This window comes from Dasypus novemcinctus, chromosome 3, assembly GCF_030445035.2.
Source record: "Dasypus novemcinctus isolate mDasNov1 chromosome 3, mDasNov1.1.hap2, whole genome shotgun sequence".
In the NCBI taxonomy this organism is placed as follows: Eukaryota; Metazoa; Chordata; class Mammalia; order Cingulata; family Dasypodidae; genus Dasypus; species Dasypus novemcinctus.
In genome coordinates, this window is record NC_080675.1 from 115,457,188 (window position 1) to 115,469,725 (window position 12,538).

At 36.7% G+C, this 12,538-nt stretch overlaps 1 protein-coding gene across 7 annotated transcripts in view; it reads left to right on the plus strand.

Annotated features, from left to right (window-relative positions):
- Window positions 1–12,538, plus strand: part of WDR76 (WD repeat domain 76) — a 49,815-nt gene that overhangs the window by 29,460 nt on the left and 7,817 nt on the right. For all 7 annotated transcript variants that reach the window (XM_071214166.1, XM_071214165.1, XM_058294086.2 and 4 more), the window contains exons 9-10: window positions 3,157–3,310; window positions 7,090–7,248. In XM_071214166.1, coding sequence (XP_071070267.1) covers window positions 3,157–3,310; window positions 7,090–7,248 — 313 coding nt within the window. The remainder of the gene's footprint in view (window positions 1–3,156; window positions 3,311–7,089; window positions 7,249–12,538) is intronic.

Consider the following 12,538-nt stretch of genomic DNA (forward strand, 5'->3'; position numbering starts at 1 on the left):
AGAAAGTGCTTTGTATAATTTCAATGCTTTTATATTTATTGAAACCTGCTTTGTGACCCAACATGTGGTCTATCCTCTAGAAAGATCCATGAGCATTTGAGAAGTATGTATAACCTGCTGATTTGGGATGTACTCTTTTTTTAAGGTTGATTGATTGATTGATTGATTGATTGATTTTCTCCCTCCCATTGTTTGTGCTTGCTATCTGCTTGTCTTCTTTTTAGGAGGCACCAGGAACCGAACCCATGGGAGGGAGGTGCCTAATTGCTTAAGCCACCTCCACTCCCATAGGATTCACTGTTTTGTATGTGTCTTTTATGTCTACCTCATTTATCATATTGTTCATGTTCTCTGTTTCCTTATTGATCTTCTGTCTAGTTCTATCTAATGATGTGAGTGGTATATTGAAGTCTCCAACTATTATTATTACAGAGGTGTCTATTTCCCTTCAGTTTTGTCAGAATTTGCTTCATGTGTTTTGGGGCACCCTGGTTAGGTGCATAGATATTTATGACTGTTACTTCTTCCTGGTGGATTGTCCCTTTTATTAGTATACAATAGCCTTCTGTAGCTCTTATAACTCTTTTTGCATTTAAAGTTTGTTTTGTCTGATATTAGTATAGCTACCCCTGTTCTTTTTTGGTTACTGTTTCCATGGTGTGTCTTTTTCCAACCTTCTGCTTTCAGCTGGTTTGTATCCCTGAGTCTAAGGTGAGTCCCTTGTAGGCAGCATATGTATGGCTCATGTTTTTTTTATCCATTCTGTCCGTCTATATCTTTTGATTGAGGAGTTAATCCATTCATGTTCCATGATATTATTATAAATGCATTATTAACTGACACCATTTTATTCTTTCATATGTCATATCTTATTTTATCTATCTTTTTACTCTTTTGGTTATCCTTTCTGACAGTCTTCCCTTTTACATTCTCCTCCAAGCCTTTCTTTCCTGTCTTTTTCTTTTGGGCTGTAAGGCTCCTTTTAATGCTTCCTGTAAAGCCAGATTCTTTTTTACGAATTCTCTTAGTTTCTGTTTATTTGTAAATATTTTAAACTCATCTTCATATTTAGGGACAATTCGCTGGATAGAGAATTCTCAGCTGGCAGTTCTTCTCTTTCAGTATCCTAATTCTATCATACCACTTATTTCTTAACCTCCATGGTTTCTGATGAGAAATCCACAGTAAGTCTTACTGGGCATCCCTTGTATGTAATGGTTTGCATCTCCTTTGATGTTCGCAGAATTTTCTCTTTATCTTTGGTGTTTGACATTCTGAGTAGCATGTGTCTTGGAGTAGGTCTATTTAGATGTATTCTGATTGAGGTATGCTGTGCTTCTTGGACATGTAAATTATTTCTTTCATGGGATTTGGGAAATTTTCAGCTATTATTTCCTGAAATACTCTTTCTGCCCCTTTTCCTTTCTCTTAGTCTTCTGGAACTCTCATGACATGTATGTTGTTGTGCTTTGTGTTATCATTCAATTCCTTGGGCCCCTGCTTAATTTTTCCCAATCTTTTTTCTCTCTATTCTGTATTCAGTTTCAGCTGTTCTGTCTTCTACATCATTTATTCTTCTGTCATTTCCAGTCTGCTGTTGTATGTCACTAATGTGTTTTTGATCTCACCTACTGTGTCTTTTATTCCCATAAGCCCTGTTATTTTTCTGTTTAGGTTTTCAAATTCTTCTTTGTGCTCGTTCAGTATCCCATTATGTTTTTAGCCAATTTGCTTTTCAACTTGATTTGATTTAGTAGATTTGTATGAAACTCATTGATTGGTTGTTTCACATCCTATGTCTCCTGGGTCTTTGATATATTCCTTTGCTTAGGCCATTTCTTCCATTTTCTTAGTATGGCTTGTAATGTTTTGCTGATGTCTAGGCATATGATTATCATGGTAATTTTACTCTGATGCTCAATTTCTCTCTCTTGCTTGGGGATTTAGTGTTGGGAGGCTGTTTATTACTGGCATTCTTTGATTCTTGGTTCAATCTGTTCTAGCTCTTTAGGGTGTTTGTGAGAGTTAGATCTCTTTCGTGCCCTGTTGGTTCAAAGGGCAAACTGGTGTGGCCCCACCCAGCTTGGAAGTGTTTGTGGGACACAGGAGACCAACTTTGTTGGCCAAAAGCTGAATCAACCTTAGGCTGTATCCCTCTCTTTCCTGTTTCCTGGGGAGGTGGCTTCCTCTGTCCATAGCTGCTGGCCAGAGGGCTCAAAACTGTCTGCTCTGAGCATGAAGGGATGAAGGCCCTCAGCTGCATCTGCAGCTTTTACTCAGAGTTTTTCCACTGAGATTCTTTTCCTTTGCCCCTCTCTCTTCTGGGTGGTGTCCAGCCTTCTCCTGGTGTCCTAAACCCTAAAACTTCTTTTTTCAGGCCATTTTTGTCTGTTCTGTAGCTACTTTTTCTGGGAGAGAAGTCACTGATTAGTTTTTTTAAAAAGATTTATTTTATTTATTTATTTCTCCCCACCCCCAACCCCCATTGTTTGTGCTTGCTATCTGCTCTCTTTGTCCATTCTCTATGTACTCCCTGTGTCTGTTCATCTTCTCTTTAAGAGACACTGGGAACCGAACCTGGGACCTCCCATATTGGAAAGAGGCACTCAATTGCTTGAGCCACCTCCGCTCCCTGCTTTGTTGTGTTGGTCATTGTATTTCCTCTTTTGTGTCTCCTTTTTGCATCATCTTGTTGCGTCAGCTCTCTGCACTAGTCTGTCGTGCCAGCTTGCTGTCTTGCTTGTCTTCTCTAGGAGGCACCAGGAACTGAACTTGGGACCTCCTATGTGGTAGGCAGGTGCCCAAGTGCTTGAGCCACATCTGCTTTCCACCTATTAACTTTTGATGTATCATTAAAATTATCAATGTTATGGTTAAAATTATCAAGGGAGATTTTATAAGTGAAAAATAGCACCTCATAGTGGAGTGGGTGTGCCTCAATGGTTGAGTGCCTGTTTTGCATGTATGAATGGGTTAATCGCCAATATCCCCTAAAAAAAAAGTATCTCATTGTATAATTTGATTTCCTTGGTTACCAGATTGTTGTATACTTCACATTTATTTACTAATTGTGGTTTTCCTTTTTTGAATTGTCATTTACTTATTTTTACTATTGGGATTGGTTTTATTTTTGAAACTTAACTTTTATTTTCTCAGCTACAAAGTCAATTTAAGTGGCATGGCCATTAGTGAAGATACAGTTTGTAAAGTTACCAGAGGCCCAATATGCTCTATGGCACTCCACCCATCAGAAACTAGGACTTTGGTGGCAGCTGGGGCCAAATCTGGACAAGTTGGACTTTGGGATTTGGTAAGTTATTATTAATTAAGCAAATAGTCTGGAAGCCATGTGTTTATAAATATTGCTTGAGATTCATAATTTTGTGCATTATAAAGATTCTAAATTTTAGTGACCCAAAGTAATTTGAATTTACTTTATAGAACTTTAACGTTTTTACCTTGAATATTATTAGCCATCTGTGCATAAATTAACCATGAAAAACTTTATTAAAACTTTAAATGTGGGAAACGGACTTGGCCCAGTTGTTAGGGCATCCATCTACCACATGGGAGGTCTGCGGTTCAGACCCCGGGCCTCCTTGACCCTTGTGGAGCTGGCCCATGCGCAGTGCTGATGCGTGCAAGGAGTGCCATGCCCCGCAGGGGTGTCCCCAGCGTAGGGGAGCCCCACGCGCAAGGAGTGCGCCCCGTAAGGAGAGCCGCCCAGCTTGAAAGAAAGTGCAGCCTGCCCAGGAATGGCGCCGCCCACACCTCCCGTGCTGCTGAAGCAGACAAAGAAACAAGACGCAGCAAATAGACACAGAGAACAGAAACCGGGGGAGGGGGAGAATTAAATAAATAATAAATAAATCTAAAAACAAACAAACAAACAAAAAACAAACTTTAAATGTAAATGTGAAAAGTTCTAAGTTTTCTAAGTTTGTTTAAAATATCTTCTCAGGGATCTGCTTAGGATGATCCCAGTCATCTTTTGATGAGTCAAATGCAGATATTGAATTCCAGTCATTGTGTATATAGTTCTGCATCAAATGCTTTCACGGGTTACAAAATTGAGAAAAGCCAAGTTAATACTCTTAACTTATTTTCTGATTGGGAATGTAGAACAAAGACATGAAAAATGTCCCAAGGACAATTAGTGTACATGTAGGAAAAATAGTGACTTGAAGCTGGTTGGGGTTAATAAACAAATTTTACAAATGAGAAGAAGAGAAATAAAAACCAGACTTTGGGCAGCATAGGCACTCCCTTAAGTTGTTTATAGGAGTAGGAAATGAAAGGATTTAGCAGGGAAAATAGAAGCAGAGAAGTAGGAAGAGGACCAGAGTAGTATAAATTTGTAGACGCCAAGCAAAGATAAATTTCAAGGATGGGAGGTTGACAGACCTCCTGCAGAAGAGATAAAAAAGAGTAGGGGGAAGTGGATTTGGCCCAACGGATAGGGCATCCGCCTACTACATGGGAGGTCCAGGGTTCAAACCCAGGGCCTCATGACCCGTGTGATGAGCTGCCCACGCACAGTACTGATGCGCGCAAGGAGTGTCGTTCCATGCAGGGGTGTCCCCCACGTAGGGGAGCCCCATGTGCAAGGAGTGCACCCCATAAGGAGAGCTGCCCAGCATGAAAAAGTGCAGCATGCCCAGGAATGGCGCCGTACACATGGAGAGCTGACACAGCAAGATGACGCAACAAAACGAGACACAGATTCTGGGTGCCTCTGACAAGAATACGAGTGGACACAGAAGATCACACAGTGAATGGACACAGAAAGCAGACAGCTGGGGGGCGGGGAGGGAAGAGAAATAAATAAATGAATTTAAAAAAAAGAATGGCAACAGAGAAAAGGGCATTAGATTTAAAATGGGCTACCATTATAAGTTGAGAAAATGGCTTCAGTGATGAGGTAAAGAAGGCATACTTGAGGTCAAAAAAGTATGGGTTGGTAGAAGCAATGGAAGCAATAGATAAAGACTACTTGTTGAAAAAATTCAAAAGAAGAAAAATAGAGAATTAGCATGGTCAAGTGAAGATCTTTTCAGGGTAAGTTCTGTACAGATTTGTCAAATGTCTTCTTTGTGTCAGTTGAGATGATCATGTGATTTTTAACCTTTGTTCTGTTAATGTGGTATATTACATTGATTAATTGTCTTTATGTTGAACTACTTTTGTATTCCTGGGATAAATCCCACTTATTGTATAATCCTTTTTTTTTTTAAATAAAATTTTATGGAAGTACATCATTCATACATGAACACACATAAACAATAAGTCTATAGTAAAAGTTGTGAACTTATAAACAAGGTGTATAATCCTTTTAATAAGATCTGTACAGATTTGAAGACATATAGAAGAGAAGAGTCCCCTTTTTTGTTCATCTGTTTGGTCCTAGTAAAGTTTTTATATCTACACTGGTGACTCTAAAGTCTTTATTATTAGACCCAATATCTCCCTCAACCTTCTGGATTTTCCAGGACACCTGACTGATACATTATCAGATTCAGAAAGTCTAAAACCAATATCATCTTACCTCTCCTGTGCTTACATCCTAAATCCCCCCCAGTTTTTAAAAAATCATATTTATTGAAGTATAATTTACGTTATCATAAAATTCACCCATTTTAACTGTACAATTCAGTAATTTTTAGTAAGTTTACTGAGTTATATGTCTATCACAGTAATTCAATTTTAGAACATTTTCATCCTTATAAGAGCCCTCATACCCACTTACATTTAATCCCCATATCTACCTGCAGGCCAAGGCAAATCTCCACAAATTTCCCTTTTCTGGACATTTCATATAAATGGAATTATACAATATCTGGTATTGTGTGTCAGCTTTTTTCACTTACCATATTATTTTCTAGGTTCATCCATATTGTAGCGTGTAATCAATACTTCATTCTTTTTTATTGCTGCATTTGTTTGGCTACCACATTTTGTTTATCCCTTTATCAGTTGATAGTTGTTTCCACTTTTAGCTATTAAGAAAAATGCTGCTATGACATACAAGTTTTTGTGTGGACATGTATTTTTATTTATCTTGGGTAGAGCTAGGAGTGGAACTGTTGGATTATATGGTAGCTCTAAGTTCATTTAATGTTTTGAGGAACTGCTTTTCAAAGTAGCTATACATTTCTACCAGCAATGTATGAGGGTTCCAGTTTCTTCACGTTCTTACAATTTGCTACTGACAAATTATTTTCTTTTGTTTTCTTTTATTTTCTCCTTTTTTTTCTTTTTCCTTTCTTAAATCTTTCCTTTAAAAAAATACTTCTCTTTATTTTAAAAATTTAAAATAAAAAAGAAGGAAACAAAAATGCTAAAGTATTTCAGAGCGGACTCAGCCAGATTTGGAGGTGATTGTTGCCTTAGTTCATAATATGACATGTGGCATAGAAGTATAACTTATCCAAATCTGAAAAATGACTTAAGTTGTTAATCTGTTGTAGAAAGGATAATCCTTAGAAGTAGTGATATTAATGTGAAAATTCAAATGCTTGCATTTTCATAGAGTATTTAGAGGACAAGTTATTTTTATTTTTTTTATTTTTTAATTTTAATTTTTTATTTTTTTAGTTATTTTTAAAACCATCATTTTGTGCTAGGACCAAATACGTTATGAAAATTATGCTGAGAATGATATGCTCATATTTTATAGAAGCATACTTAGGAAGCAAAGTTGCAGTGGTATCAGTGATTTTGTTTTTGGTAGTAAGGTATTACACCATTTGCAAAATAAAGAGTAGATTTCTAATTTCCTGAGGATTTCATGAACTGCGGTTATAATTAGTAATTTTTTCTCTGTGTTGTAAAGAAACTAATGTTCTAGATGCAGAAAACTGGAAACTTAAAATAAGTATGACTTAATACTGTTGGATTGAAAATTAGAAAAATAATTCAGTGACTGTATAAAGTTTCTGGGCCTGGCTTTCTGAAAGAGAGGGTGGGTACAACTATAGATTGAAAAGAGACTGAATATAATACAGATGTAAATGGTCTAATGACATAATGACATGGCAGATATGATTACTTTTCACTAGTTTTTCTTCTCCCTCCCCAACTCTCTTCCAGACACAGCAACCTAAAGAAGATGGGGTTTATATTTTTTACCCCCATAGTGAGCCAGTTAGCTGTCTTTACTTCTCACCCACCAATCCAGCCAACATACTATCATTGAGCTATGATGGCACATTACGCTGTGGAGATTTTTCAAGGGCTATTTTTGAAGAGGTAAATATTAATGCTTACACATTGATCCCAAATGATATTCTGGATTCTTTATGAGATGCCATGTAAATGGTTATTATACCAGTCAGATTGGGAGAGCCTGGAAACTTTAGAACTATATTTCCTACGACTATCAGGTACTCGTTTGATGTTGGCAAGTTACTTAGCCTCTTTGTGTTTCAAATTCCTTAGTTTTGAAATGGGATAGTAATAGTATCTACCGAGAGCATTGTCATGAGGATTAAATGATTTAATGCATATAAAGTGCTTAGAACAGAGCCTGGCACGTGTATGTTTGCTCTTATTATTTCACTGCTTTTGCAAAGAAAAAAAATGTTTAAATAAAATAACTCACCCTTCTGTTTTTAGGCTTAAGACTTGTACTACTTTTTTATTCAGGGAAAAAAATTGAAATATTGTTATACTTTTGTTTATCCTTCCTGGCATTTGCAGACATGAATTTTGTGCGTATGAATCATATGAAAAAAAGATGATAAAGAAATCCATCACATAATGGTACTATATTATGTATACTTCAGACTTTTGGCCTGCAATATAAAATAGGAACTACAAAATTTGTTTTTTTACCAGCTAAGACTTATGTCTTATATGTTGTTGTATCTGATGGTAAAGAAATTAGCTCAGTTGTTTTTCGTCTGGTGAATTTAGAATGTCCTGTACATTCTGACGAAGAGTGGACACCCAGGGGATTTATTTAGAACATCTTAGGCCAAGTTTATTCATAACCACCCTTGAGGTTAAGATCTTTTCTTGGGCTGATCAATTCCTACAAGGCCAAACTAAGTTCGAGTTTGTTTAAGAATAATTGAAAGATCTTGGGCACTCATATTCATGACTATCCATTCTTGCAGAAACTCTCTACATAGATCACCAGGCAACTCCTGGGAGATTTTCTGGTCAGTTTGATCTCTGGTAGGGCAGGGCAGAAGCTTCCAAAGGCCCTAGCAGTTCTCACACTATTGAATTCCATTGCTTACATTTTGGTCTACTTTTTTTAATGCTTGCAACAAAATATCATTTAAGATGAGCTTTCAGGTTTGTTTAAACATACCAGATTTCCTCAATAAGAGAATTCTTTTAAATTGAACTCTTTTCTTTTTTATTTTAATGTAAATGTAGGTGTTTATCCTTCATCTTATTTCAAATGGGACCTTTAAAGTTTTTAATGATGCTCAATATAAGAGCAGTTTCAGTGTGACAAAAAATGAATAGAACAGAGTAGTCATCACTGAAATTGCTTTGTAAATAGTAATTAATGACCAAATTTTATGCCTTAATTTTTTATAAAAGCCAATACTCAAACATTAACAAATTCTCATGTTTTGTAGTCATTCTAAGTATTTCATGTACAAATGATTCGTAATTTATTTTTTATTTTTAAAATATTTTTCGTTGACGCATAATTATTTTTAAAGAGTTTTTAAGTAATTATTTTAATAATTATTGTGTAGTACTTAACTGCTTTTGTTTTCTTCTTCACTGAATACCTAAATGATCTTTCTGATAATTTGGGAGGCTTTTTCTTCCTGCCAAAAGATAATAGTGTTTGGGTTTTGGGTTTTCTTTTTTTTTTTTTTTTTTTTTGAGGTGCCAGGTATTGAACCCAGGATCTAGTACATGAGAAGCAGTTGCTCAACCACCAATCCACATCTGCTCCTCAGTAAGAGTTCTTTTTTTTTGTTTGTTTGGTTGTTTTTAGGAGGTACCCTAGATCAAACTTGGGACCTTGTATGTGGGAAGCAGGTACCCAACCGCTTATGATACGTTTGCTCCCCTTGGGTTTTCTTTTAAGGGTGAGAATGTTTAAGTCTCTTTAGGAATATTTAGGTCAGTTTTTAAACATGTTAAAAAAAAAAGTTTTCAAGACTTTTAATGCTGTGTTACTAGTCAGACTTGATTTCCTAATTACTGAGAATTAGAATAAACAAATATAATTTCTTCTATACTTATCTGTATCTTTGCTTTTATTTTCTTTTTGATTTTTTTTTAAAAATAGGTGTTTGTTTTGTTTTAAACATTGATATGTCATATCTCCTTGGAAATGGATGGGCTATAAGTTGTGGATTAAATGAGATAATTTTTGTGAAAAGGCCTCTTATAAACTGCTAAATGATTAACATTTTAGTTTTTAATGCACCAGCATGTCAATATCTATGCAGGTAACACTCTTGTTTTGTATTTACGTTCTTGCAAGAATGATGGAGTTTGAAATTTAAAGGCACTTCTATATTTATAAGCCACTTAGTAATAACTGATTCAACCTATTTTTTAAAATAGCTTTACTGAGATTCATGTACTGTATAATTCACCAAAAGTATTCAACTTAGTGGTTTTAGTGTATTCATAGAGTTGTGCAGCTATTACCATAATCAATCACAATTAATTTTAAAACATTTTCATAAACCCTAAAAGAAACCCTGTACCACTTGGTCATCATTCCCTCTTCTGCATCCCCTTTCCCCCACCCCAGCCTAGGCAACCATTAATCTAATTTCTGTCTGTATACATTTGCCTATTCTGGACATTTCATATAAATGGAATCATACAATATATGAATCTTTTGTGACAGGCTTCTTTTACTTAGCATAATGTTTTCACCATACATCCATGTTGTAGCGGGATCCAGTGCTTCATTCCTCCTTATTGCTGAATAACGTTCCATTGTATTCTACATTTTATTCATCCATTCATTAGTTGATGAACATTTGGGTTGTTTCCTCTTTTTGGCTGTTGTGAATAATGCTGCTATAAACACTTAGGTACACATTTTTGCATGCACTTAAGTTTTCATTTCTATTGTGTAGGTATCTAGAAGTGGAATTACTGGTAACCCTATGTCTAACATTTTGAGAAACTGCCAAACTTTTCCAAAGCGGCTATATCATTTTACGTTCCCACCAGCAGTGCATGGTGGGAATTCTCCACAGGCTAAGCTTTAATAGTCCTTGTCCTTGTTTGTCTCTTTGACCATAGTTATCCTAATGGATATGAAATAATGTCTCATTGTGGTTTTGATTGGCATTTCCCTAATTATTAATGATGTCGAGTATCTTCATGTGCTTAGTGACTATTTGTAAATCTTTGGAGAAATGTCTATTCAGATCTCTTGTCCATTTTTAATTGTTATTTATCTATTTAGTACTGTGTTCTAAGTAGTTGTTTAGTTGTTTTTTTTTTAAGTCAGGTTTATTGAGGTGTAAGTTACATTTACTTTTTCAGATGTACAATTCTGTGAGTGTTCTGTGAGTTTTTGGCTAATGCCAATCAAGATATACAAAATTTCCCTTCCCCTCCCCCTAAATACTTTGGGACTTTTTATAGTCAAACTCATCCCTGCTACTGGCAGCCCTTGGAAATCACTGAAGTGATTTCTGTCTCTCTAGTTTTGACTTTTCCAGAATGTCAAGTCAGTGGAATCACCTTTTGTGTCTGGCTTCTTTCACCTAGTATAATGCTTTTAAGATTTATCCACATTGTTGTGTGTGCTTTATATATATTATTAAATCTTTTTTTTTTTTTTGGAAGATTTATTTATTCTCCCCGGCCCCTCCCCTGCCCTTGTTTGTGCTCGCTGTCTGCTCTCTGTATCCATTTGTTGTGTGTTTTCTCTGTCTGCTCATCTTCACTTGAGGAAGCATCAGGAACCGGCCTGGGACCTCCTGTGTGGTTCCTGGTTTGTTGTGTCTCTCATTGTCTTTCCTCTTTGTGTCCCTGTTGCATCAGCTTGCTGTGCCTGCCCATCATGCCAGCTCATCTTCTCCAGGAGGTACCAAGCACCAAACCTGGGATCTCCCATGTGGTAGGCGGGAGCTCAATCACTTGAGCCACATCCACTTCCCCATTATTAAATCTTATAATACTGTGAAGTAGATAACATTATCCCCATTTAGCATTTAGAAAAAATGAAGCAAAGAGAGGTTTATTAGCTTGCTCAAGAACATAAATGGCACGAATAGAATTTGTACTCAGGTCTGTCTGACTCCAAAGCCCATGCTTTTAACAGTTATTATATATTGACTGAATACTTCAAGTTTAATTGTGTGTATTAGGCTTTTTTGGATGTGTGTGTTGAGTGGAATGCCTTCGGTATATTAATTTACTAATCTAGGTTAATAATAATGCTTGTTATTAAAGCTAAGAAGTAGTAGGAACTAATGTTCCATGATAAGGATTATGTTCATTCTCCTTTACTTGTTGGAAGTATTTATTTTTTGGTCTTACGTAATATGAGCTCTGAACCCAGAGTTATAGAATTGTAGATTTTATGTGATTAAAACATTTTTTTTAACAATAATACATGTTCATGGTGTAATATTTATAGTAAATAGGGCTTGCAAAGCAAATCTGCCCTCCCCACATTCCCACTTTCCAGAGGTAACCATTCTTATATTTCTTGAGTATGCATTCAGAAAGTGCACATATAGGTGGTGGACTTGGTCCAGTGGTTAGGGCGTCTGTCTACCACATGGGAGGTCTGCGGTTCAAGCCCCGGGCCTCCTTGACCCGTGTGGAGCTGGCCCATGCGCAGTGCTGATGCGCGCAAGGAGTGCCATGCCACGCAGGAGTGTCCCCCACGTAGGGGAGCCCCACACGCAAGGAGTGCGCCCTGTAAGGAGAGCCGCCCAGCGTGAAAGAAAGTACAGCCTGCCCAGGAATGGTGCCGCACACACGGAGAACTGACGCTACAAAGAGGAACACAGATTCCCGTGCCGCTGACAACAGAAGCGGACAAAGAAGATGACGCAGCTAATAGACACAGAGAACAGACAACTAGGGTGGGGGGGAAAGGGGAGAGGAATGAATAAATAAATAAATCTTAAAAAAAAAAAAAAGAAAGTGCACATATACTTACAAGCATATAGATATTTTTCTCCTATTCTTTAACTAATGGCTTCATACTCTACATACTACTTTGCAACTTGCCTTTTTCTACTTACTAGTATATTTTGGACAGTCAGTAATATGAATCTATCTCGTTCTTTTTAGCATTGAATGTTATTTCAAGGTAGAGATGTACCATCATTTATTTAACCAGATCCTAGCATTTAGGTGGTTTCTTACTGATATTGTAAACAATCTTGCAGTCAACATCCTTATATACTTTTTTTAAGTACCAGGGGCTGGGGATTGAACCCAGGATCTCATGTGGGAAGTTGATGCTGAACCACTGAGCCACATTGACTTCCCTGAGTTGGTTTTTTTGTTTGTTTTGCTTGTTGCTTATTTTTGTTTTTTTCAGGAGGCATTGGGAACCGAACTTTAGACCTTCCAT